At 43.9% G+C, this 27,062-nt stretch overlaps 2 protein-coding genes across 4 annotated transcripts; one reads left to right on the forward strand and one right to left on the reverse strand.

Annotated features, from left to right (window-relative positions):
* Nucleotides 1–188: 188 nt before the first annotated feature.
* On the forward strand, nucleotides 189–8,169 carry LOC129867307 (myeloid-derived growth factor-like). 3 transcript variants are annotated; one of them, XM_055940622.1, is made up of 6 exons: nucleotides 207–531; nucleotides 1,177–1,227; nucleotides 1,485–1,546; nucleotides 1,897–1,978; nucleotides 6,373–6,445; nucleotides 6,916–8,169. In XM_055940622.1, exons 1-6 carry the CDS (start codon nucleotides 391–393, stop codon nucleotides 6,993–6,995), a joined length of 489 nt encoding a protein of 162 aa, XP_055796597.1. In that variant the 5' UTR covers nucleotides 207–390; the 3' UTR covers nucleotides 6,996–8,169. The 3 variants fall into 3 exon arrangements, with proteins under 3 accessions (XP_055796599.1, XP_055796597.1, XP_055796598.1); XM_055940624.1 differs by lacking the exons at nucleotides 6,373–6,445; nucleotides 6,916–8,169 and adding an exon at nucleotides 2,162–4,114 and having other exon boundaries at nucleotides 189–531; XM_055940623.1 differs by lacking the exon at nucleotides 1,177–1,227.
* Nucleotides 5,547–26,539, reverse strand: LOC129867306 (uncharacterized). The gene is made up of 3 exons (XM_055940621.1): nucleotides 24,877–26,539; nucleotides 13,925–14,813; nucleotides 5,547–6,145 (listed from the first exon to the last, which is right to left on the reverse strand). The coding sequence occupies exons 1-2, from the start codon at nucleotides 25,882–25,884 to the stop codon at nucleotides 14,043–14,045; spliced, it is 1,779 nt and encodes a 592-aa protein (XP_055796596.1). The 5' UTR covers nucleotides 25,885–26,539; the 3' UTR covers nucleotides 5,547–6,145; nucleotides 13,925–14,042.
* Nucleotides 26,540–27,062: the final 523 nt, after the last annotated feature.

Genomic DNA, 27,062 nt, shown 5'->3' on the forward strand with positions numbered 1-27,062 from the left:
AGAGGATAAATAACCATAAACAAAAAGGTTGAAACGTGTGGGTTCTCCTGTAGATGAACTTCAGAACAATCAGCTTAGTCACCAGTGCAAGATGAGACAAGAACACAGCCTCAGTATTCTTAGAAAATGGCGCCCTCGTGTGGTGAAAATGATATATCGCAGAGAGATACTGATTGGATATTTAGATTTATGCAGGGTGAAAAAGAACAATACATTAAACTGTTTAACCACATACGTGTTTGTATTTGAAAATATCAGGAAGTTTCGCGTATTTGAGAGCAAACGCGTGTTTTTCCCGAATTCCCTCATCACTTGAATTATTTAGAGTTCCCTGTGACAACACTCGGCAGAGCACTCGCACGAGTTGTCGGTCAGTAGCAGTAGACCAAAATGGCGCAAAATAACTTTGCATTTCTTGCTTTGTTGGTTGTAACGTCAACAGTTACATTGGCTAGTGCCGATGAGCGAACGCAAACTGTGGAATTCAACGTAAAACCCGGCGGAATGGTGCACACGTTCTCTGAGAAAATGGTAAGCAATATAGCTAGCCACAACATCCAGCCAACAAACAGTACTGTACTACTAGACAGCTAGTGAAGTCGTGTATGTTGCATTGTAATGTTGTAGTGGCACAAATATGCATACGAATTTCCCGAGTAACGTTATAGTTCCCTGCAAACTATCTTGCTGTTGATTCACATATGGTAGCTAATTCAAATAACAACCAAGAACATGATGGCACCGCTCACAAATTACATATAATTGAAACTCTATGTAGATAAAACATTTTTTTCTAAAGTTTCTGGTCGTCTCATGATGATGAGGAAACGACCTCTGATATGCTGACACGTCAGTACCGGAGTACCACAAGGAGGCTATTCATTGGTCTAGAATAGATCTACATTTTCCGACAGACGCAATCCATGTTGTCTTTTTGTTAAATCACAAATATACAATAGTAGCCTATGCATGTGAAAATAAAGTGTCCCGTTTTATTACAAATTGCAGATGTTTGAAATAATAATGAGCTAAAATTGTTTGACTCCCAAACATCCGATTTGACTTCCAAACACTTAGGCCTACAAATAAATAATGTGTTTTGTCTTTTAATGATCATTCCAGGCTCAATTTAATCAAGAGAAATGTAGATGTCTTAAATTCCTCCTACTTTCACAGAGAGAATATGAATGTTCATTCACGTATGCATCACAAGGGGGAACCAACGAGGTAGGTTGTATCCTGATCTAAGTTTAGGTTGTTTCAACCTAATAAATAGGACACTTTATTCTAGTCTAGAGTTGAAACATATGCTACCTGCGGTAAACTGATTCATAGGTTTTAGTGTGCAGTTTAAAAGTACATTCCAAAGTAGATCAACAGAAAGTACATTTCAACCTGTGCCATACTACTCACATACCTAAAGAATAAATGATCAAAATAATAATATTATAATAACAGGTTTTCATGTTATGTTGTTTTAACAGCAATGGCTGATGAGTGTGAGCCTGAGCGAGGACGACAGTCTGTTCTCCTGCTCTTTGTGGAGGTAAACTGTAATCCCTGGTGTGAGGTCACACTGAACAATAGAAGTTAGACTGCAGAGATTTCCATGTACACTGAATGACTTATTCAACTGTCGCTTGGTGGTCATTCACCTGAGAAATCTCAGGTCAATCAGTTCCAGTGTTTCATCTTGGCTTTGCCTAGTGAATAACTAATAGCAGAGTCAACAATCGTGCTTTATCTTGGCCAGGTCGCAGTTGTAAATGAGAACTTGTTCTTAACTGGCCCACCTGGTTAAATAAAGGTGAAATTGAAAAAATCAAATAAAACATCAGTAGTGATTTAATCCCTATCTTAATTTGTGTTGATTTCTCTGTTCCTCTATGTTGATAGACCCCAAGGGAAGTCCTACCTGTTTTTCACACAGTTCAAGGCTGAGCTGAAAGGAGCCAAGATTGAGTATGCCAGTGCATATGTAAGTATCCACCATATACAGATGGATCATGTAATTTGCTCACCTGTCAGCATTTCTACATAATAATGCATTGGAGCACAATCTTTGCTAACATGTTTTGTGGTGTAAAGTAGATAAGGTCCAATGTCAGCATATTGTCACAGCAGCATTGACCCGTCTTCTCCTCTGGTCTCCTGGTTCAAGTGCCCTTCTGTCTGTCTCAGTGATAATGATGTAGAACTGCATATCCCAATGGAAACATGTCTTCTACATTGACTGTATGTACCTACCTACACATTTTTAGACTTCGGTATGTTTTTATCCTGATTTACTGGCAAGCTACAGTTGAAGACGGAAGTTTACGTACACTTAGGTTGGAGTCATTAAACTAGTTTTTCAACCACTCCACACATTTCTTTTTAACAAACTAAAGGTTTGGCAAGTCGTTTAGGACTTTGTGCATGACACAAGTAATTTTTCCAACAATTGTTTACAGACAGATTATTTCACTTATTTTTATTTATTTATTTCACCTTTATTTAACCAGGTAGGCTAGTTGAGAACAAGTTCTCATTTGCAACTGCGACCTGGCAGTTAATTCACTGTATCACAATTCCAGTGGGTCAGAAGTTTACATACACTAAGTTGACTGTGCCTTTAAACAGCTTGGAAAATTCCAGAAAATTATGTCATGGCTTTAGAAGCTTCTGATAGGCTAATTGACATCATTTGAGTCAATTGGAGGTGTACCTGTGGATGTATTTCAAGGCCTACCTTTAAACTCAGTGCCTCTTTGCTTGACATCATGTGAAAATCAAAAGAAATCAGCCAAGACCTCAGATAAAAAATTATAGACCTCCTCAAGTCTGGTTCATCCTTGGGAGCAATTTCCAAACGCCTGAAGGTACCACGTTCATCTGTACAAACAATAGTACGCAAGTATAAACACCATGGGACCAAGCAGCCGTCACACGGATCAGGAAGGAGACGCGTTCTGTCTCCTAGAGATGAACGTACTTTGGTGCAAAAAGTGCAAATCAATCCCAGAACAACAGCAAAGGACCTTGTGAAGATGCTGGAGGAAACAGGTACAAAAGTATCTATATCCACAGTAAAACAAGTCCTATATCGACATAACCAGAAAGGCCGCTCAGCAAGGAAGCCACTGCTCCAAAACCACCATGGAAAAGACAGACTACGGTTTGCAAATGCACATGGGGACAAAGATCGTACTTTTTGGGGAAATGTCCTCTGGTCTGATGAAACAAAAATAGAACTGTTTAGCCATAATGACCATCGTTATGTTTGGAGGAAAAAGGGGGAGGCTTGCAAGCCGAAGAACACCATCCCAACCGTGAAGCACGGGGATAGCAGCATCATGTTGTGGGGGTGCTTTGCTGCAGGAGGGACTGGTGCACTTCACAAAACAGATGGCATCATGAGGAAAGAAAATTCTGTGGATATATTGAAGCAACATCTCAAGACATCAGTCAGGAAGTTAAAGCGTGGTCGCAAATGGGTCTTCCAAACGAACAATGACCCCAAGCATACTTCCAAAGTTGTGGCAAAATGGCTTAAGGACAACATTCAAGGTATTGGAGTGGCCATCACAAAGCCCTGACCTCAATCCCATATAAAAGTTGTGGGCAGAACTGAAAAACCATGTGCGAGCAAGGAGGCCTACAAACCTGACTCAGTTACACCAGCTCTGTCAGGAGCAATGGGCCAAAATTCACCCAACTTATTGTGGGAAGCTTGTGGAAGGCTACCCAAAACATTTGATCCAAGTTAAACAATTTAAAGGCAATGCTACCAAATACTAATTGAGTGTATGTAAACTTCTGACCCACTGGTAATGTGATGAAAGAAATAAAAGCTGAAATAAATAATTCTCTCTGCTTTTATTCTGACATTTCACATTCTTAAAATAAAGTGGTGATCCTACCTGACCTAAGATAGGGAATTGTTACTAGGATTAAATGTCAGGAATTGTGATAGAGTTTAAATGTATATGGCTAAGGTGTATGTAAACTTCCAACTTCAACTGTAAATCAAAGCTAATATAGGGCTTTATATGGGTAGAGATGATAAAATAGATTGTCATGGCAACACACAGTACCAGTCAAAAGTTTGGACACAGCTACTCATTCAAAGGGTTTTCTTTATTTGAACTATTTTCTACATTGTAGAATAATAGTGAAGATATTACAACTATGAAATAACACATCTGGAATCATGTAGAAGAAAAAAAAGTCTAAAACAAATCAAAATATATTTTATATTCTTTGAAGCAGCCATCCCTTGCCTTGATGACAGCTTTGCATACTCTTGGCATTCTGTCAACCAGCTTCACCTGGAATGCTTTTCCAATTGTCTTGAAGGAGCTCCCACATAGGCTGAGCACTTGTTGGCTGCTTTTCCTTCACTCTGCGGCCCAACTCATCCCGAACCATCTCAATTGGGTTGAGATTGGGTGATTGTGGAGGCCAGGTCATCTGATGCAGCACTCCATCACTCTCCTTCTTGTTTGAATAGCCCTTACATAGCCTGGAGGTGTGTTGGGTCATTGTCCTCTTTAAAAACAAATTATAGTCCCACTAAGTGCAAACCAGATGGGATGGCGTATCGCTGCAGAATGCTGTGGTAGCAATGCTGGTTAAGTGTGCCTTGAATTCTAAATAAATCACAGACTGTGCCACCAGCAAAGCACCCCCACACCATCAGACCTCCTCCATGCTTCACTGTGGGAACCACACATGCGGTGATCATCCGTTCACCCACTCTGCATCTCACAAAGACACAGCGGTTGGAACCAAACATCTCACATTTTCAGACCAAAAGAGAGATTTCCACCAGTCTAATGTCCATTGCTCATGTTTCTTGGCCCAAGCAAGTCTTCTTCTTATTGGTGTCCTTTAGTAGTGGTTTCTTTGCAGCAATTTGACCATGAAGGCCTGATTCACGCAGTCTCCTCTGAACAGTTGATGTAGAGATGTTTCTGTTACATGAACTCTGAAGCATTTATTTGGGCTGCAATTTCTGAGGCTGGTAACTCTGATGAACTTATCCTCTGCAGCAGAGGTAACCCTGGGTCTTACTTTCCTGTGGCGTTCCTCATGAGAGCCAGTTTCGTCATAGCGCTTGATGGTTTTTGTAACTGCATTTAAAGAAACTTTCAAAGTTCTTTAAATTTTCCGAATTGACTGACCTTCATGTCTTAAAGTAATGACTGTTTTTTGTCTTTGCTTATTTGAGCTGTTCTTGCCATAATATTAACTTGGTCTTTTACCAAATAGGGCTATTCTGTATACCACCCCTACCTTGTCACAACACAACTATTTAGCTCAAACGCAGTAAGAAGGAAAGAAATTCCACAAATGAACTTAACAAGGCACACGTGTTAATTGAAATGCATTCCAGGTGACTACCTCATGAAGCTGGTGGAGAGAATGTCAAGAGTGTGCAAAAGCTGTCAAGGCAAAGGGTGGCTACTTTGAAGAACCTCAAATATAAAATATATTTTGATTTGTTTAACACTTTTTTGGTTACTACATGATTCCATATGTGTTAATTCATAATTCTTATGGCTTCACTATTATTCTACAATGTAGAAAATAGTAAAAATAAAGAAAAACCCTTGAATGAGTAGGTGTATCCAAACTTTTGACTGGTACTGTAGGTATTTGAGAGAACATTTTATTGCAGTCAGAGAGTACATTGTTAACATGTTGCATTCAGATCTAACCATGTATTCTTCTCCCAAGTGAATGCTGCTGTGTTCAGAGTACAAACAACTCTCAGACTAGTGTCACATCACATGTAAGTTGCACACAGAGTTCTAAGGCAGTGGTTCTTAAACCAGTCTGTCCTGTGTCCATCCCACCATAAGTTTTTTATATCTCCCTCTGATCTACTATTTAAACTAGACTGATGTTTGTAGTCATGACGCAGTTTATTGCCACATCTTCACACAAATCAATGGCAACCCACCAGTGTTTACCGAAACACCATACAGGGAAACACTGTTCTGAGGAGTCTGTCAGGCGAGGAGGCTTTGTACATCGCCACACATACACTGCTCTCCCACAGGCCTCTTCTTGACCATCCTCCCTCGCAAGGACAAAGCCTCAGACAGACGCTGTCGTCAGAACAAAACCGTTCAACTTCTCCTCCTGACGGCACTGTCCCCTGTGAAAAGACAGAGAAAAAAACAACACTCACTAAACATTGGGATAAAAATAACCAGCACTCCTGAGAAGCAGAGCGTCTCCTCGACCTTGTCACTCCACTGTAACTCTCCTTGCCTCTGTCGTGATGAGTTTCTCTCTTTTCCATTCACACTTACATCCCCTTGTTTGTTATCCCTTTTCTCGTCAATCCCCTGCTCTCATCTCTCCCCGTCATCGTCTCCACAGTCCCAGACTGCGGCGGGAGGACAGAGGGATGTGACTTTGAAGGAAGATGAATTCACTGTGGGGGATTCTACAGGTGAGATGACTAGTCTGCTTGAGGCTGAGCTACTGCATTCCCGTATGTCTGTCACAACAGATCAAAACTCTTGTTTTTTACCTATTTGTCTGGAATGAAGCGTTTGCAACAAAAGTAGATAGAATTGATGATGGATCTATACTTTGGCACAATGTCAACAACAGCAATCTGAAGATTATATCAACCTACTAACCACTGGCTTAGCATATACCTCCGTGGGGGGTGGGGCCATGGGTAATAATATCTTTGGAGGAGGGAGTTGGCCCCCCCCCCCCCACATAGCATATGAACACGTTTTAAGCCATGGCCAAAAATATAGAATTACAGGAAATTTGCTGTCAAACTGCAAACATTTCAGGGGGGCCCTGCTAAATTGTGGTATGCCACAACTGAATGTTGTTTTTTCATTGAATGTTGTACTTGTGTTATGATGTTGTAGTAACTCGTTTCCTCTCCCATCACCCTTCCAGTGACCCACAAAGATGGGAAGTTCCGCGCTGAGCTCTCCAAACTGACTATTATTGGCCGGACACGACGCGATGAGCTTTGATTGGCTGGAAATCCGAATGACTGTTGTAATATCATCAAATGGTGACATCCAGGCGTGCTCTTAAGGCAGGCCATTGTGCTCTAATGTCGACAACAGTGGCAATTGAAGGACGATATTCAAGCACGAAGGACGATACAGTAATGAGTGACAGCTATGCTGTTGAATAAATCTATTGTTTTTTATGTTGAGGATTATGGCTTTATATTGAAAATTCATTATGTTCCATACTGTATGAGAATGCATCTTGGGATGTCTGATCTTAACGGGTGTAGAGAGATATAGGTTCAGAGGATTTATCGGTCTTATGCTAAGCCAGGGAAATGTGAGTAATCTTTCTCTTCATCGTGCGCACGTTAACAGATATACATTTTTCCAATTTGCTTCTTCTCTAAGCAAGTGAATGGTTAGTACAGACACTGTAGAGCATGGAGCCCCAGTTTCTCTGTTCTTTTGATCTAGATAGAGCACCTGATTCAACCAACCAATCATCATTCAATGCAGTTGATTTAGTTTTTCTCCCTCTCTCACTCCTACCAACAGTCTTAATGAAGCTAGGTGGAGCTTTAGAACAGATGCTTATTTGGCCCACCAGGATTAGAGACATATTGCCTTGATGTAGAGGATAGTTAGCTTGCCAGCACATACCAGGTTCATCCCTGTCTGTCTAGAGGAGGCCCTCACTCAGCATTGATAGTGGAGTCCCTTGGCTCCCAAAAGGAAATACCACCGGGCACTTCTTTTTTAAATATTTTATTTTCTACTCCTTGGCTTTCTAAATCACAATGTGCTCCAATAAAAGTCATGTTGTCTGGGAATGTGAAATGTGTGTTCTCATGTTTTGTTTTGACACAGCTAATTGATCAGAATGTCCTTGCTAAGAATTCACACTGCTGTCCATGCTCAGGTTTGATGGTTTTCAGCTTGGATTACTTTCAGAGTTCTGTGTGCTGATCTCATGCTCTTGTTTTATATTATTAGTGCACACATTTTCAGTTCAGCAGATTCCATAGCCATGAGTTACATTATCCAATATAACATTATTACGTTCCATATGAAAATATAGCTATTACACAAATACGAAATTTGACGTGCATAACGTTTTTGGACAGTTTGCAAACAATGTAAAAAATAAAATTTAAAAAATGATCGTTGAGTTAATAAAGCATAACACAAACATGGTCTCTTTTTTGCTTTCTTGAGTAAGGCAGCTCCAAAATGCAGGTGTTTCAGCCTAGCTCAGTGCTTTCTGTGGTGGTGGGACATTCAGCGGAAAATAAACTCCCCTTTTCAGGACCCTGTCTTTCAAAGATAATTCGTATAAATCCAAATAACTTCACAGATCTTCATTGTAAAGGGTTAAAACACTGTTTCCCATGCTTGTTCAATGAACCATAAACAACTAATTAACATGCACCTATGGAACGGTCATTAAGACACTAACAGCTTACAGGCGGTAGGCAATTAAGGTCACAGTTATGAAAACTTAGGACACTAAAGAGGTCTTTCTACTGACTGAAAAACACCAAAGAAAGATGCCCAGGGTCCCTGCTCATCTGCGTGAACCTGCTTTAAGCATGCTGCAAGGAGGCATGAGGTCTGCAGATGGGGCCAGGGCAATAAATTGCAATGTCCGTACTGAGACAGCGCTACAGGGAGACAGGACGGACAGCTGATCGTCCTCGCAGTGGCAGACCACGTGTTACAACACCTGCACAGGATCGATACATCCGAACATCACACCTGCGGGACAGGTCCAGGATGGCAACAACAACTGCCCGAGTTACACCAGAAACGCACAATCCCTCCATCAGTGCTCAGACTGTCCGAAATAGGCTGAGAGAGGCTGGACTGAGGGCTTGTAGGCCTGTTGTAAGGCAGGTCCTCACCAAACATCACTGGAAACAATGTTGCCTATGGGAACAAACCCACCGTCACTGGACCAGACAGGATTGGCAAAAAGTGTCGCAGTTTTGTCTCACCAGGGGTGATGGTCGGATTCGCGTTCATTGTCGAAGGAATGCGCTTTACACCGAGGCCTGTACTCTGGAGCGGGATCGATTTGGAGGTGGAGGGTCCGTCATGATCTGGGGCGGTGCGTCACAGCATCATCGGACTGAGCTTGTTGTCATTGCAGGAAATCTCAACGCTGTGCGTTACAGGGAAGACGTCCTCCTCCCTCATGTGTTACCCTTCCTGCAGGCTCATCCTGACATGACCCTCCAGCATGACAATGCCACCAGCCATACTGCTCGTTCTGTGCGTGATTTCCTGTAAGACAGGAATGTCAGTGTTCTGCCATGGCCAGCAAAGAGCCCAGATCTCAATCCCATTGAGCACGTCTGGGATCTGTTGGATCGGAGGGTGAGGGCTAGGGCCATTCCCCCCAGAAATGTCCGGGAACTTGCAGGTGCCTTGGTGGAAGAGTGGGGTAACATCTCACAGCAAGAACTGGCAAATCTGGTGCAGTCCATGAGCAGGAGATGCACTGCAGTACTTAATGCAGCTGGTGGCCACACCAGATACTGACTGTTATTTTTTATTTTGACCGCCCCTTTGTTCAGGGACACATTATTCCATTTCTGTTAGTCACATGTCTGTGGAACTTGTTCAGTTTATGTCTCATTTGTTGAATCTTGTTATGTTCATACAAATATTTACACATGTTAAGTTTGCTGAAAATTAACACAGTTGACAGTGAGAGGACCCTTCTTTTTTTGCTGAGTTTGCGTAGCGTAAGGGTTGGTAATGTTCTCTACTTGCGCCGTGATTGGCTCAGTGTTTTGTCAGCTCGAAAATTCAAGCCCCTTGTGTGCTGCCATAGAGTTACATTAGAAGTGCCCATCCAAGAAGGCTCAATGTCATTGGCCACAGATAAAATTACGTCAAATCATGTTATATCTACAGTACCTTTGATTGGACTGATCATGTCAACATCATACTTTCAAAATCTTTGCTCGCAGTCATCATCATGAATCAAGTCGACAATCTACTGGCAAATCTTTTTTAAGCCTTGTCATATGAAGAGAAATAATGAAGAGAATTTATAGATAAAACATATCGGTGCTCATCGACCATTGGACATCAACATTACACAACAAGTCGGACGTTGCAAATTCAACAATGAGTGGTTTGGAAGGAATTAGTGGCTAACTGCAAGCATTGCAAAGCAATCACTAGCCTGCTATTCAGTGGAGTGATTGTGTGGTCCCAAGTCTGGGTTTCAGGGTCTCTTTTCCAAGCTTAAAATTATAAACATTCAACATTGGCCATGCTGTCAATGAAGCATGATTTGTGCCGCGCTCAAAACAACTTAACTCGGACTGGGAAATCTGACTACAATGAGTTCAAGACATCTGGGAAGTCGGGAAAAAATTTGCTCTGACTGGGAAAATACATTTTGAACGGTCATCCATCTCGGAATTGTAAGTCGGGATTCAGGCCTCTTTCTAGAGCTACGACCTGAAGATCACTGATATCATCATGATTCAACCTTGTTTTTCCCCCCGAGTTCCCAGTTGTCTTGAAAGCACCATAAATCCGGAGAATACCAGATTTTGATGACAAAGTTTGATGCAAAAATTTGCCCACGAAGGACCTTCCTGTTCAAAAATGTATTGTATGCTGCTGCATAAATTACGTAATATGCCAGGGAGATATGTATACTGTAGCTAAGAAAGTAATATTAAGTGTATGTTGTGTAGTAAGCTGTTAGTAGCCTATGTGCATCACCCTAATCATTTGGTCTATTTTTCCCTCTTAATTTTGCCTACTGTTCTGACTTGGTTGTGTATAACCTATTTTAGAGAACTGTAATCATCGAATATTGTAAGCGCTTTCATTGTCTGCTTATATGCCCCCTTTATTTATCCTACGGTTCTGACTTGGTGTACAGCCTAAGTTCTGAATTCTATCGCTGTACATTTCAAAAGTGCTGAACAAATAGTTATATTGACTACGTCCGTCATAGCTCTCTCATTAATGTCTTAATCGAAATTATGGATTGCCTCTTAGCCGCTTGTCGTTCCCTTATGCGATAGTTTTTACATCTCAGTTGTCAATAGAAACCACATTTGTTTCAGAAAGTCATCCATATCAGCTAAGTTTTTTTAAACAGCAGTAAATGAGACTGAATGAACTTTTCCGCTGCCAGATAAGGCTCCGCTGATAGCCAGGTGTAGCAGTGGTAAGGTGTTGGGACTGCTTTTGGGACTCTGCTGTTGGGACAGCTTTATGTAGGCCCTAACAGTTTGTGGGCACCGTTTGTCACTGTTATAGTGCGATTAATGTATTGTTTAGTGTTGTGTTGTGTAGTGGCTTTGCTGGCATGCATCCTCATTTTTGTTTTGTTTTTGTTTTCCCAAACAAGATGTACATGCTGAAATCGCCACTGCTTAAGTGTATTTAAAATCAAATACTTTTAGACTTTTACTCAAGTAGAATTTACTAGGTGACTTCTACTTTTACTTGAGTAATTTTTTATTAAGTTATCTTTACTTTTACTCAAGTATGACAATTGGGTATTTTTTCCACAACTGGCTGAAATAAAAGATCCCAGAAATGTTCCATATGCATAAAAAGCTTATTTCTCTCAAATTTTGTGCACAAATTTGTTTTCATCCCTGTTAGTGAGCATGTATCCTTTGCCAATATAATCCATCCACCTGACAGATGTGGCATATCAAGAAGCTGATTAAACAGCATGATCATTACACAGGTGCACTTTGTGCTGGGTACAGTTAAAGACCACTCTAAAATGCAATTGGCCAGCTGAATCTAGGAATGGCCACCAAGCTGTTGCCAGAGAATTGAATGTTAATTTCTCTACCATAAGCTGCCTCCAACATCGTTTTAGAGAATTTGACAGTATGTCCAACCGGCCTCACAACCGCAGACCACATGTAACCACGTCATTGGCAGTAGAATGGCAGTAGAGCACAGTGACTTTGAACGTGGAACCGTCATAGGATGCCACCTTTCCAACAAGTCAGTTCGTCAGATTTCTACCCTGCTAGAGCTTCCCCGGTCAACTATAAGTGCTGTGAAGTGTAAACATCTAGGAGCAACAACGACTCAGCCGCGAAGTAGTAGACCATATAAGCTCACAGAACGGGACAACCAAGTGCTAAAGCGCATAGCGCATTCAAATCGTCTGTCCTTGGTCACTACAGAGTTCCAAACTGCCTCTGGAAGCAACGCCAGCACAATAACTGTTTGTCGGGAGCTTCATGAAATGGGTTTCCATGGCCGAGCAGCCGCACTCAAGCCTAAGATCACTATACACAATGCCAAGTATCAGCTGGAGTGGTGTAAAGCTCGCCGCCATTGGACTATGGAGCAGTGGAAATGCGTTCTCCAGAGTGATGAATCCCGCTTCACAATCTGGCAGTCCGACGGACGAATCTGGGTTTGGCGGATGCCAGGAGAACGCTACCTGTCCCAATGCATAGTGCCAACTGTAATGTTTGGTGGAGGAGGAATAATGGTCTGGGCTGTTTTTCATGGTTTGGGCTAGGCCCCTTAGTTCCAGTGAAGGGAAATCTTAACGCTACAGCATACAATGACATTCTAGATGATTCTGTGCTTCCAACTTTGTAGCAACAGTTTGAGAAAGGCCCTTTCCTGTTTCAGCATGAAAATGCCCCCGTGCACAAAGCGAGGTCAATACAAAAATGGTTTGTCGAGATCGGTGTGGAAGAACTTGACTGGCCTGCACAGAGCCCTGACCACAACCCCATCAAACACCTTTGGGATGAATTGGAACGCAGACTGCGAGCCAGGCCTAATCGCCCAACATCAGTGCCCGACCTCACTAATGCTCTTTTGGCTGAATGGAAGCAAGCCCCCGCAGCAATGTTCCAACATCTAGTGGAAACCCTTCCCAGAAGAGTGGAGGCTGTTGTAGCAGCAAAGGGGGGACCAACTTCATTTTAATGCCCATGATTTTGGAATGACACGTTCGACGAACAGGTGTCCACATACTTTTGTTCATGTTGTGTATCTGTGACCAATAGATGCATATCTGTATTCCCAGTAATGTGAAATCAATAGATGAGGGCCTAATGAATTCATTTCAATCGACTGAATTCCTTATATGAACTGTAACTCAGTAAAATCTTTGAAATTGTTGCATGTTGCATTTATATTTTTGTTCAGTTTATGAACAGGTCGTTACTATTGGCCATCTGTTACTACTATAACTGTTGACTTTTAACTTCCCATCAGAAAACATAGCCAACATTGTCTAAAAATTGCATTGGAAGGTATTCCTAAGATCCCTGATTAGAACAATGTTTTCAGTCCAAATGTATCTGCTGAAGTACATGTCAAGTCCACAAGATGGCATCAAATTAACTACAAATACAAATTATCTACAACATGCAATGGCACGTTACAACCACTGTGATACAGGCAGATTGATTCTGAACTACGGGCACCATGATACGACCCGATGAGTGCGTCATCATTTCTCTCTTGTAAATGCTCTCGGCCAGTTTGGACTGCGTTCCCCCATCTCTCTCTCTCTCTTCCTCTGTATTTCCTGATTGACATTTACAGGGAGCAGATGGAGCTTGTGGATGAGGAGGATTGGGTTAGGCATCACCACCAAGGGCCCTTTGAAGGGTAGGACTAATGGCCAGCTGCCCCGCTGTCTCTCTCCCCCTCTCCCCCATCTCCCCCATACACACTTCCAAGCACTGGGTGACCAAGTCAGCCAAGAGACATGGTACGCCAAAGAAATGCTCTCACTTCCTATTTGGTTGTCATCATTCTGCTAAGTGGGCATCTGCATCGGGCCCTAGTAGTTACAAGTGCGCCGAGCCAGGTGTTGCTGTCTCTTATCCTGTCTCTTATCCTTGGTCAGAGCCAAGCCAGAAAGGTGGACAGGATGTCAGCACAAATGCAGCAGAACTCTGCTGACATATACCTACCCCGAGACACCTCTCATCACCTTGGAAACGTGGACTCTGCTCAAGTTGGTGAGCCTTAAATCACCCTCTGCTCCCTCAGCTCTGTGGCAGTTGCTCCATTGATCCAATCACCTCCCTCTCACACCGTGGTCGAGAGCAGTCTTCTCTTCACAGGATACGGGGGAGCCTTCCTGGGGTCCTTGCCTTTACTTGCCCCCCGATCAAAGTGCCCATCGTGCGGGTAAGGAGGCGGCTTGCGGCCCTTGGGCCCTGGAACTCTCCCTGGGCCATGTGGGACTGTCTGGCCCTGGGTTAGCCTCAGTGATTTAGCAGATGTTGTCCTCACTCCCTCCACCATGGTCTGGGTCTTAAGGGCTCTGGGTGGGCTGACAGGGAGAGGTGACCTCATGGGTGACCCTGTTTGGGTTTCTAAGGTGACAGAAGGACCGAGAGCAGAGGGGTGAGGAGGGGGACTTATTTCATGGGGGGAAAGTCCCAGGATGTGAAAGAGAGCAGAGTTAGATGCAGGGTTGAGGGGGTAATGTAAACTCTTGCTCTTGACTGAGGGATCATGGGTGTTGGGGTGAGGTGGGTTGGTGCTGATGGGGGACAGACCAGGGGTGGGAGGGCGAACAGGGCTACTCCTGTGAGGCCTGGGAGCATGTTGGTGGGGGAGGCGGACCGGGCTGGAGGCAGGGTTGTGACGCTGGGGTGAGTTAGTCCTGATGAGGGAGGACAGAGCTGCGTCCCCCTGCCTGGTCTCCTCACCCCCTGGGCCTCTGGGCCTCTGATGGCTACTGCCCATCGCGACTCCACTGGAGGTGGAGCTACTGTCGCTGGGCAGGCTGGGGCTGGCTTCCCTTTCACTCAGGTCAATGGACGAGGTCAGCAGCTCAATCTGCTGCACCACCTGTGAAAGAGATTAAGATACATGTTAGAGATGGGGCTGGAGAGATGCGAGAAAATGAGATGGAGAAAATGTTTGATCTGCCTCAACCTTTGCTGTGTGTGGTCGTGCTGTTGCTAGGCTAATTGTTTTTCTCACTTAACTACTCAAGTTCTCTGGTGTCTTCCTTCAGGTCCCTGACCATCTGGTCCAGTAAGAGATTTTCCTTGCACCACACTATAAGAACAGCATCGTTGGATGTTACTCCATACATTTATTTAACGTTCTACTATCATTTGCAATACCCCCGTGGAATACCCTTGCTCTCGGACTGCACTTATGTGGAACTTTCCACCTGGCACGGCAGGAGTGCCATATACAGTACAGTAATGCAGCAAGATAACGTGAGAGGGGCCGATTTACATGTCACTTTTATGGGATGAGAATATGAGCCAGGGCTCAGTCGTTTCCATAAATGGATTAAAAGCATGGTTCCAGCTGCTCCCCTGTCAGCATCTGGTGGTGGAAGGACTGGAGAGGAGAGGGTACCGCTGCTGAGCATCACTTTAAAACATTGCAGACATTAGGTAAATGGAGCATAGCAGGGTCGTTCCACGAAAAGAGTGCCTTTTGCGTATCTTTGATATTTTAAGCAGAAATTGTGCACCAATAGAAATTGTGCCCTTTAATATTGACCACATGGTAAATTTAATACATCAGATTTTTTTTTTATGAATAAAGACTTGCTAAAGTGCCCAAATTCAGTATTTTAACATGTTCCTCTGTTCACCCCTTCTAAGAAGATTTCAACCCACTTAACCCTAAAACGTTTTCACCATCATTGTAAAGCCCTAGTTATTTTGTTGATTTGACAAAGTCATTTCTGAAGATTATTATTTATTTCATGTGATTAGTGATTAATAAAATAAAATACAAAAACCACCCTGTTACGTGAACTAAACTTTTGCTTTAATATTTATTTCAAAATAAACATTGAACATTTAATAGTCAAATCATAGTGTAAAAGCAGTGAGCTGGTTCTACTCTTTTTGGACATTTTTTGGTGTTTTGATGATGGGAAAGTGAGAGTGTCAAGCATAACACATTAACGCTGTTACCAATAGATAGACAGGCTAGAAATGTCTCAACAATTTCATTTTGTAAAGTTTGCATTCAATTACCCCTCCCTGTTGCACACAGCAAGCTTCCATTCCCCTTGTCACAAAGGGATTTATGGCTGATTTAAGAGGAAATCAACAACCCTGTAACTTTATTTGGAACTGAATTTTTGTAATTAATTATCTTCTTGAGATGGGAAAGTTGTTTTTCATTAAGTTTAACATGTGCTCTTTATAACAGAATGTTAAAATGAGATGGGGGAAAAAAATGGACGAAGTTACACTACCCAGAAGGTTTTCTCATTTGATGGAACCATAGAGAATGATAGAGGCCTCTACTAGCCAAAAGCCTGTATTAGCATGGGCAGCACGATTGAGGACTTTCACCATTTTGAAGTAGTCAAGTGGGTGGGACGTCCAATGGGTTAAGGAAGGATCATATGATTCCATCTGGGTCATCAGGAGGGATCAGCCAATGAATATACTCGTGAGAAGAAACTCCATAACTGCAGGTGGCAGTAAATCGGCAATCTTGGCTTTATACCTGTTCAAACAACACACTACAAGTGGCAGAATGTATTCCTTTCAGTTTGTTTGCCAACAAAAGAGAATGGTGTTGGAATGTATAAAGGCCGTTTTACGGGCTCCTGACCAACTCTGCTATTTTGTATGTTTTTTTGCGCTGATCGGAACTTTTACGCCATCATTTGCTATGACCGAAAATAACTTCTGTACATCAGAACAGCGATCACTAACCTCGATTTGGATGAAGATTTCTACTTCAATGAGTTGGCGGCAGAGGGCGTACTGCTCACCCCAGACCAGGCCGTAATCCCGACACTCGGAAGAGAAAGAGACGACAATATAAAGGCTGATTTGCGGGGAACCCTGATGAAACTACGGACAAGTCAATAATCCGCCTCTACCCTCTGTTCTATTGGCGAATGTATAATCACTGGAGAAGATAGTGGACAAGCTCCGTTCGAGACTATCCTATCAACGGAACCTGAAGAACTGTAATATCCTAAGTTTCTCGAAAACTTGGCTGAACAAGGACATGGATAATATTCTCTGGTTTTCTATGTATCGACAGGACAGAACGGTAGTGAAAGTTAAGCTCAAGGGGGGTGGTGTGTCTCTTTGTTAATTAGTAGTTGGTGCTCAATCTCTAATATTAGGTTTCAAGGTTCTGCTTGCCTGAGTTAGAACACCTCATGATAAGCTGTATACCATACTATTTACCAAATATTTACCATATTTTTCGTAGCTGTTTATTTACCACCACAAACTGAGGCTGGCACTAAGACTGCACTCAACGAGCTGCAGGGGGCCATAAGCAAACAATCAAATGTTCATCCAGAGGCGGCGCTCCTGGTGGTCGGTGATTTTAATGCAGGAAAACTGAAATCCGTCTTACCTCATTTCTACCAGCATGTCACCTGTGCAACTAGAGACAAAATAACTCTAGGTCACCTTTACTCCACACTCTGACGCTCGTTGGATGTGGCAGTGTTGCAAACTATCACGGATTACGAAGGGAAACTCCGCTGCGAGCTGCCCAGTGACGCGAGCCTACCAGACAAGTTAAATGCTTTCTATGCTCGCTTTGAGGCACGCAACACTGAACCATGCGTAAGAGCACAAGCTGTTCCCGGATGACTGTGTGATCATGCTCTCCGTAGCCGATGTAAGAACTTTAAACAGGTTAACATTCACAAGGCCGCAGGGCCAAATGGATTACCAGGACGCATACTCAGATTATGCACCGACCAGCTGGCAAGTGTCTTCACTGATATTTTCAGCATCTCCCTAAACCAGTCTGCAATACATACATGTTTCAAGCAGACCACCATAGTCCCTGTGCTCAAGAACACCAAGGTAACCTGTCTAAATGACTATCACACCATAGCACTCACATCTGTAATCATGAAGTGCTTTGAAAGGCTGGTCAAGGCTCACATCAACACCGTCATCCCAGACACCATGGACCCACTCCAATTCGTATACCGCCCCAACAGATCCACAGATGATGCAATATGTATGGCACTCCACACTGCCGTTTCCCACTTGAACAAAAGGAAGACCTACGTGAGAATGCTGTTCATTGACTATAGCTCAGCATTCAACACCATAGTGCCCTACAAGCTCATCACTAAGAGTAAGACCCTGGGACTGAACACCTCCCTCTATAACTGGATCCTGGACTTCCTGATGGGATTCCCCCAGGCGGTGAGGGTAGGCAACAACCCATCTGCCACAATGACACTCAACACGGGGCCCCTCAGGGGTGCGTGCTTAGTCCCCTCCTGTACTCCCTGTTCACCCACGACCGCATGGCTACGCATGACTCCAACACCATTATTAAGTTTGCTGACAACACAACGGTGGTAGGCCTGATCACCGACGATGATGAGGCAGTGTGGTGCCAGGACAACAACCTTTCCCTCAACGTCAGAAAGTCAAAGGAGCTGATCGTGGACTACAGGAAACGGATGGCCAAGTACGCCCCCATCCACATCACTATGGATCTATCATGGTCCAAATACGCCAACACGGTCGTGAAGAGGGCACAACAACGCCTTTTCCCCTTAGTAGGCTGAAAAGATTTGGCATGGGCCCTCAGATCCTCAAAAAGTTATACAGCTGCACCATTGAGAGCATATTGACTAGCTACATCACCGCTTGGTATGGCAACTGATTCGTCATCCGACCGCAAGGCTTTACAGAGGATAGTGTGGGCAGCCCAGTACATCATTGTTGAGCTCCCTGTCATCCAGGACCTCTATACCAGGCGATGTCAGAGGAAAGCCATAAAAATTGTCACAGACTCCAGCCACCCAAGTCATAGACTGTTCTCTCTGCTATCACACGGCAACGGTACCGATGCACCAAGTCTGGAACCAACAGGAACCTGAACAGCCTCTACCCCCAAGCTATAAGACTGCTAAATAGTTAGTTAAATAGTTAACCAAATAGCTACCTGGACTATCTGCATTGACCCTTTTTTGCACTAACTTTTTTGACTCATCACATCCGTGCTCCTACCGTTTACTATCTAGCACTTTATTCCTAGTCATACAGTGGGTATAGAAAGTCACCATCCCCTTTCAAAATGTTCACCTTTTGTTGCCTTACAGCCTGAAATGAAAATACATAAAATTATACTTTTTCCAGCTTTATTTACACACAGTAACCCACAATATCCATAAAAAAAATTATATCCAAAACAGTATAATGCCCTATTTGGATAAGTGAACCCCCCCTTAGAATTTAAATTGCAAACTTGCTGAGGTATAACCAACTACAAATCAAGCTAATTGGCTTCCATCTGTGATCAGTTGTAGGGACTTTGATTAGTTCAGAATAAAAGCAGTTGTTCATAGAGGACTCCACTGCTTAGTAGTGCAATTCAAAACAAATAATCCATTATGGGTGGTACTTTCAAAAGATCTATGAGATAAAGTTGTGGAAATGACAAGTCAGGGGATGGATATGAAAAGATTTTAAATGCTTTGTCTATCCCTGGGAGCACAGTTATGACCATTATTACAAAGTGGAAGGCGTATGGCACCACCCAGACCCTGCATAGACCAGGCCGTCCCTCCAAACTGGATGACCTGGTAAGGAGGTGACTGATCAGAGAGGCTACCAAGAAGCCAATGGTGACTTTGAAGGAGCTTCAGGCCGTTATGGCATATATTGGTCAATGTGTGCATGTGACCACAATACCACAAGCGCTCCACAAATCTGTCCTCTATGGGAGGGTGGCAAGAAAAAAACACTCCTCAAAAAAAGCCACATCAAGTCTGGTTTGAGCTTTGCCAAAACGCACATTGTAGATTCCGAGGCCAAATCAAATCAAATTTTATTTGTCACATACACATGGTTAGCAGATGTTAATGCGAGTGTAGCGAAATGCTTGTGCTTCTAGTTCCCGACAATGCAGTAGTAACCAACAAGTAATCTAACCTAACAATTTCACAACAACTACCTTATACACACAAGTGTAAAGGGATGAAGAATATGTACATAAAAATATATGAATGAGTGATGGTACAGAACGGCATAGGCAAGATGCAGTAGATGGTATAGAGTACAGTATATACATATTAGATGAGTAATGTAGGGTATGTAAACGTATAAAAGTGCCATTGTTTAAAGTGGCTAGTGATACATGTATTACATAAAGATGGCAAGATGCAGTAGATGGTACAGTATATATATATGAGATGAGTAATGTAGGGTATGTAAACATTATATTAAGTGGCATTGTTTAAAGTGGCTAGTGATACATTTTTTACATTAATTTTTCCATTATTAAAGTGGCTGGAGTTGAGTCAGTATATTGGCAGCAGCCACTCAATGTTTGTGGCAAAAGATGCTGTGGTCAGATGAGACCAAAATTGAACTTTTTGGCCTGAATGCAAAATGATATATCTGGCGAAAACCCAATACATCTTTCCACCCAAGGAACACAAAGTCTATAGTAAAGCACGGTGGTGGCAGTTGTAACGATGTGCGCTGAGAGTCGGGAAGCAAGTTCAGGGAGTATGTGTTTTAATAAATAAACACAACATAATATCAAATAAGAAACATTGGCAACGCACAGACATGACACAGAAACAATGGCGCCTGGGGAAGGAACCAAAGGAGTGACATATAAAGGGCAGGTAATCAAGGAGGTGAGGGAGTCCAGGTGAGTGTCATAATGCGCGTAACGATGTTGACAGGGGTGCGCCATGATGAGCAGCCTGGTGACCTTGAGGCCGGAGAGGGAGCACACGTGACAGCAGCATCCTGTTGAGGGGGTGTTTCTCTTCAGCAGGGAGCACTTGTCGGGATAGAAGGGAAAATGGACAATGCAAAATACCGACAGATTTATGAGAACATGCAGCCCTCTGCCAGGAAGTTGAAAATGGGAAGATGGTTCACGTTTCAACATGACAATGACCCAAAGCACACCGCCAAAGTAATTGCACAGTGGCTGAAGGACAAGAAGGTGAACGTCCTTGAGTGGCCTAGTCAGAGCCCCGACCTAAATCCCATCCAGAATCTGTGGAATGACTTAAAGAGAGCGGTCCATGAGCGGTCACTATGCAATTTGACTGAGCTTGAGCAATTCTGCAAGGAAGAATGGGCAAATATTGCACAGTCTAGGTGTGCAAAGTTAGTAGAGACGTATTCAAAGAGACTTATGGCTGTAATTCAAGCAAAAGGTGGTTCCACCAAGTATTAACTCAGGGGGTTGTTCACTTATCCAAATATGGTATTTTACTGTTTTAATTGTGGGTTAATTTTTCTCTGGATATTGTGGGTTACTGTGTGTAAATAAAAAGTCTGATTTTATGTGTTTTCATTTCAGCCTGTAAGGCAACAAAAGGTGAACATAGAATTACCTCGTACACCTGCACATCGACTTGGTACTGATGCTCCTTGTATATAGCCAAGTTATCGTTACTCCTTATTTATCTATTAATACTTTTATTATTACATGTTTTACTTTTCTATTATTTATCTATTTTCTTTCTCTCTGCATTGTTGGGAAGGGCCCGTAAGCATTTCACTGTTAGTCCACACCTGTTGTTTCGAAGCAAGTGACAAATAGCATTTGTCCAGCTGTTCCATGGACACAATATGCGAACTGATTGCCCCCATCTATCTTCAGAGCTTGTGCTGTTAGGTGACCTAAACTAGAACATGCTTAACACCCCGGCCATCCTACAATCTAAGCTTGATGCTCTCAATCTCATACAAATTATCAATGAACCTACCAGGTACAACACCAAATCCGTAAACACGGGCACCCTCATAGATATCATCCAAACCAACCTGCCCTCCAAATACACCTCTCCTGTCTTCAACCAGGATCTCAGCGATCACTGCCTCATTGCCTGCGTCTGTAATGGGTAAACGGTCAAACAACCACCCCTCATCACTGTCAAACGCTCCCTAAAGCACTTCAGCGAGCAGGCCTTTCTAATCGACCTGGTCTGGGTATCCTGGAAGGATAGTTCCGTCAGTAGAGGATGCCTGGTTATTCTTTAAAGGTGCTTTCTTCACCATCTTAAATAAGCATGCCCCATTCAAAAATGTAGAACCAGGAACAGATATAGCACTTGGTTCACTCCAGACCTCACTGCCCTCGACCAGCACAAAAGCATCCTGTGGCATTCTGCATTAGCATCGAATAGCCCCTGCGACATGCAACTTTTCAGGGAAGTTAGGAACCAATATACACAGGCAGTTAGGAAAGCAAAGGCTAGCTCTTTTCAAACAGAAATTTGCATCCTGTAGCACTAACTCCAAAAAGTTCTGGGACACTGTAAAGTCCATGGAGAACAAGAGCACCTCCTCCCAGCTGCCCACTGCACTGAGGCTTGGAAACACTGTCACCACCGATAAATCTGCGATAATTGAGAATTTCAATAAGCATTTTTCTACGGCTGGCCCTGCTTTCCACCTGGCTACCCTTACCCCGGTCAACAGCCCTGCACCCCTCACTGCAACTTGCCCAAGCCTCCCCCATTTCTCCTTCACCCAAATCCAGATAGCTGATGTTCTGAAAGGGCTGCAAAATCTGGAACCCTAAAAATCAGCAGGGCTAGACAATCTGGACCCTCTCTTCCTAAAACTATCCGCCGAAATTGTTGCAACCCCTATTACTAGCTTGTTCAACCTCTCTTTCGTATCGTCTGAGATCCCCAAAGATTGGAAAGCTGCCGCAGTCATCCCCCTCTTTAAAGGGGGTGACACTCTAGACCCAAATTGCTACAGACCTATATCTATCCTACCCTGCCTTTCTATGGTCTTCGAAACCCAAGTTAACAAACAGATCACCAAACATTTTTTAATCCCACCGTACCTTCTCTGCTATGCAATCTGGTTTCAGAGCTGATCAGGGGTGCACCTTAACCATGCTCAAGGTCCTAAACGATATCATAACTGCCATCGATAAGAGACATTACTGTGCAGCCGTATTCATCGACCTGGCCAAGGCTTTCGACTCTGTCAATCACCACATTCTTATTGGCAGACTCAACAGCCTTGGTTTCTCAAATGATTGCCTCGCCTGGTTCACCAACTACTTCTCTGATAGAGTTCAGTGTGTCAAATCGGAAGGCCTGTTGTCTGGACCTCTGGCAGTCTCTATGGGGGTGCCACAGGGTTCAATTCTCGGGCCGACTCTTCTCTTTATACATCAATGATGTTGCTTTTGCTGCTGGTGATTCTCTGATCCACCTCTACGCAGACGACACCATTCTGTATACTTCTGGCCCTTCTTTGGACACTGTGTTAACTAACCTCCAGACGAGTTTCAATGCCATACAACTCTCCTTCCGTGGCCTCTAACTGCTCTAAAATGCAAGTAAAACTAAATGCATGCTCTTCAATCGATCACTGCCCGCACCTGCCCGCCCGTCCAGCATCACTACTCTGGACGGTTCTGACTTAGAATATGTAGACAACTACAAATACCTAGGCGTCTAGTTAGACTGTAAACTCTCCTTCCAGACTCACATTAAGCATCTCCAATCCAAAATTAAATCTAGAACCGGCTTCCTATTTTGCAACAAAGCAACTGACCATCCTACCGATCCTCGACTTCGGCGATGTAATTTATAAAATAGCCTCCAACACCCTACTCAACAAATTGGATGCAGTCTATCACAGTGCCATCCGTTTTTTCACCAAAGCCCCATATACTACCCACCACTGCGACCTGTACGCTCTCATTGGCTGGCCCTCGCTTCATACTCGTTGCCAAACCCACTGGCTCCAGGTCATCTACAAGTCTCTGCTAGGTAAAGCCCCACCTTATCTCAGCTCACTGGTCACCATAGCAGCACCCACTCGTAGCACGCGCTCCAGCAGGTATATCTCTCTGGTCACCCTCAAAGCCAATTCCTCCTTTGGCCGCTGCCAATGACTGGAACGAACTGCAAAAATCACTGAAACTGGAGACTCCTATCTCCCTCACTAGCTTTAAGCACCAGCTATCAGAGCAGCTCACAGATCACTGCACCTGTACATAGCCCGTCTGTAAACAGCCCATCCAACTACCTCATCCACATACTGTATTTATTTATCTTGCTCCTTTGCACCCCAGTATCTCTACTTGCACATTCATCTTCTGCACATCTACCATTCCAGTGTTCAATTGGTATATTGTAATTACTTCGCCATTGTGGCCTATTTATGTTTGTTTATTTCATGTGTAACTCTGTGTTGTTTGTGTTGATCTGCTGTGCTTTATCTTGGCCAGGTCGCAGTTGTAAATGAGAACTCATTCTCAACTAGCCTACCTGGTTAAATAAAGGTGAACTAAAATAAACAGACGTCATATTGGAAACGATATAGGGATGCTATCTCTATCATTCTCTATGGGTGGAACGACCCAGCAAACACCACTTCCTCCCTTTAAAAGTGCAGTGAAATCTTCACTTCTATGCTGTTTCATAGATAAGACTGTAACACTGTGGTGGAGAGACGCTTTGCAAGCAGTATAACAGTGTATATCAATTCAGACGCCTCTTTAATGCATGTTAAATTATCAAACGTATGAACTGGTATTATGCTCTTTCTGGGAAGTGCAAAAGTAACACACTGTACAACTGCTCTTCACAGTCCCTTCAGGACCTGAAATAGCATGATAATATGTTTATACAAATATCAAAAGAACATCAAAGAAAGCAGCTGAAATATTTTGAAGGCTATATGACAATACCAGGGTATTGCTCACTATCCCCTCCCAAAACAACTTTTTTTTTAAAAGTATTTGACACTTATTGAGACAGTTTGGAAATCAGAACAGTGGGATGCGGGGATTGAACCCCAATCTCCGTTGTACATGTGACTTGTGCCGGGGAGTGGTACCACTATACCACAGTTCTGCACGAGAAACAGCTTTAAATCCTCCCATCAAAGATAGACCCTATCTGTAACTTATTGGCAAACAGAAACGTCTTTACCTCCTTCATCTCCTGATGGATGTCCTTCAGGCCTCCTAGAACCTCCTCCAGGTTCTCCACCACTCTCCGGATCTGATCCCGGACCACCTTCCGGTGGCTCCTCTTCGACCCAGTCAGCCCTGGCCCTCTCCTGGAGCCATGGTGCCCGCTGGCGGGCCTGGTCTGGACATCCTCTGGGGTGGGACAAAGCTTACTGGGACTCTGCTGGGGTCGGAGAGTGGGACCTCCCATATTTCTCTGAGGAACCTCTGTAGAGAATATGACCTCATGCAGAGAGCTGGGTCCATTGTAACCCTCCACAGGTTTAGTCAAGTATTTCTGTTCTCTTCTGGTCTCTGGTCCGCCTACTGGTCTAGTCAAGACTCTCTGGATGTTTCTCACTTTTTTGGGGGTGGAACTCAAGGTAGAACCAAAATTCTGGTGTCTGGGTAAGCCCTGTTTGGCTGTGGCTGAATCCACCCAGCTGGATTTATGAAGGTTTCTCTGACAGGTCTCTCTGGGGTAACCCCAAAGCTGGTCCTCCAAACAAACAGGCACTTTACAGCTGTCTTGACCTTTGAACTGTGTTGGTGGAGCAGGGGCAGTCACGTAGTTCCTGACTGAGGTATGTGGTAACGTCTGGCGGTGGTTCCAAACAAAGGAGCGTTCTGTGTAGTGGTTCCTGACAGATGCGCTGTGTCTCAGGCCTGGCTCTGGAGACGGGACCTGGCTCCACCTGGAAGGACTGCCAACTTGGCTTCTTAAATCTAGCTCCTCCAGTCCCAGTCCATTCAAATTGGGACCCATCCTTTCCTTCCCATGTATATTGTTGATTACCTCTTGTGATTTAAAGCCTACCTCTTTGGTCCTGTTGGGATAGGTAAGGTTGGCATCAGTCCGCCTGCGCTGCCCATTGAGTCCCATGTCGCTGTGATGGGCCCTGAATCTATTGTGGAGCCAGAGGTTGAGATGAGGGTTGCTGTCCTGAAAGCCTCTGTGCTCTCCAGGTGCTCTGGTGTCTGAGAACATGATGGAAGCAGTCCAGCAGCCACAGAGGAAGACTCCTTAAAGAATTAGCTTTTTTCCCTCCAGCTTCCTGCCCTTGACATTCACATGGAATGTTTTTCTCATTGACTTCTCCTTCTCCCGTTCTTTTCCTCTCTTTCGAAAACTTTCTTCCGCTTAATTCTCCTCAGACCCCCACCCACTCGCTCCCCTTTCCTGTCCAAGCCTGTTTCTGATTGTATCCCTTTGTTTTTTCTCTCTTTCTCTTCCTGGTCCTCCCCCCTCACTCTCCGTCTCCGCGCGCTGTGATCCTTCCTGTCTCCCCCCTGTTGCCCTCTCTGCTGCTCATGGCCTCTCTGTCTTCCTCTCCCTGCGTCTCTGGCTCAGTGGCTGTGGCACGCTTCCTGTCTTCCCCCCTCTCTGTCTCTCCCTCACACTAATTCCCCCTGCCGCCCAGCACTGCGCTGTCTCCCTTTCTCGCTCTTTATTCCTCCCACTCCTTCTCACTGCTGTACCTCCCTCTGTACCTTTCTCCCTCTTCCCCTCTCTCTCTCTGTATCTGTCTCTCTCTCTCTCCCATTTAACCCGCTTGTAGAGTGAGACTAGTGGAACTTCAATCAAGATTCTTGTTTTTTAATCCCTGGTAGACGCTGTGTCCCCACGTGAGCCTCCCCACTCCGCCTCTCATCTGATTACTCCTGTTCAGCTTGGGATACCAGAAGGGGCGAGAAGGGGATAAGGAGGGGGTGGGGTGGGTGCACAACACTGCACCCGTAGCATACAGCAGTTAGCTACACAGACATAAAAGCCCTGAGCAGATACAAGCTGTAACACACCTGTCCCGGCCCGTTAACTACAGTATTGTCAGCTATGGAGCTGAGGCACCTCTTGTTGTTTCATGTTATGTTCTGCTTCTCTGACTTCTATTTGTTCCAGTTATGCAGTGGCAGCTGCTATTTGAAGCTTGATTCAAATCCCATCTTGGCTTGGCAACTGTCTGGATTAGTTGTGATGTGTCTGACAAACCCAGAGATGCCTCCTAGGGGTCTTTTTACTCACTGTGCGACTCCCTCCTTGGATGCACCCTAAACAAGACAATGACAGTCACTGAGAACACTGACAGTGTCTGTCATTCAGGAAGAACAGTTTCAGCATTTGCCATAAGCCTACTCAGCACAACAAACTACCTCTGAGAAATCCTC

This window comes from Salvelinus fontinalis, chromosome 12, assembly GCF_029448725.1.
Source record: "Salvelinus fontinalis isolate EN_2023a chromosome 12, ASM2944872v1, whole genome shotgun sequence".
In the NCBI taxonomy this organism is placed as follows: Eukaryota; Metazoa; Chordata; class Actinopteri; order Salmoniformes; family Salmonidae; genus Salvelinus; species Salvelinus fontinalis.

Excerpts from the sequence above, each read along its gene's own strand:
- LOC129867306 (XM_055940621.1), bottom strand. The coding sequence starts at position 25,884 with ATGTTCTCAGACACCAGAGCACCTGGAGAGCACAGAGGCTTTCAGGAC. Across the intron at positions 14,814-24,876 it reads TCCATCAGGAGATGAAGGAG|GTGGTGCAGCAGATTGAGCT; the intron begins GTAAAGACGTTT and ends TCTCTTTCACAG.
- LOC129867307 (XM_055940622.1), top strand. The coding sequence starts at position 391 with ATGGCGCAAAATAACTTTGCATTTCTTGCTTTGTTGGTTGTAACGTCA. Across the intron at positions 1,547-1,896 it reads TTCTCCTGCTCTTTGTGGAG|ACCCCAAGGGAAGTCCTACC; the intron begins GTAAACTGTAAT and ends CTATGTTGATAG. Across the intron at positions 6,446-6,915 it reads CACTGTGGGGGATTCTACAG|TGACCCACAAAGATGGGAAG; the intron begins GTGAGATGACTA and ends TCACCCTTCCAG.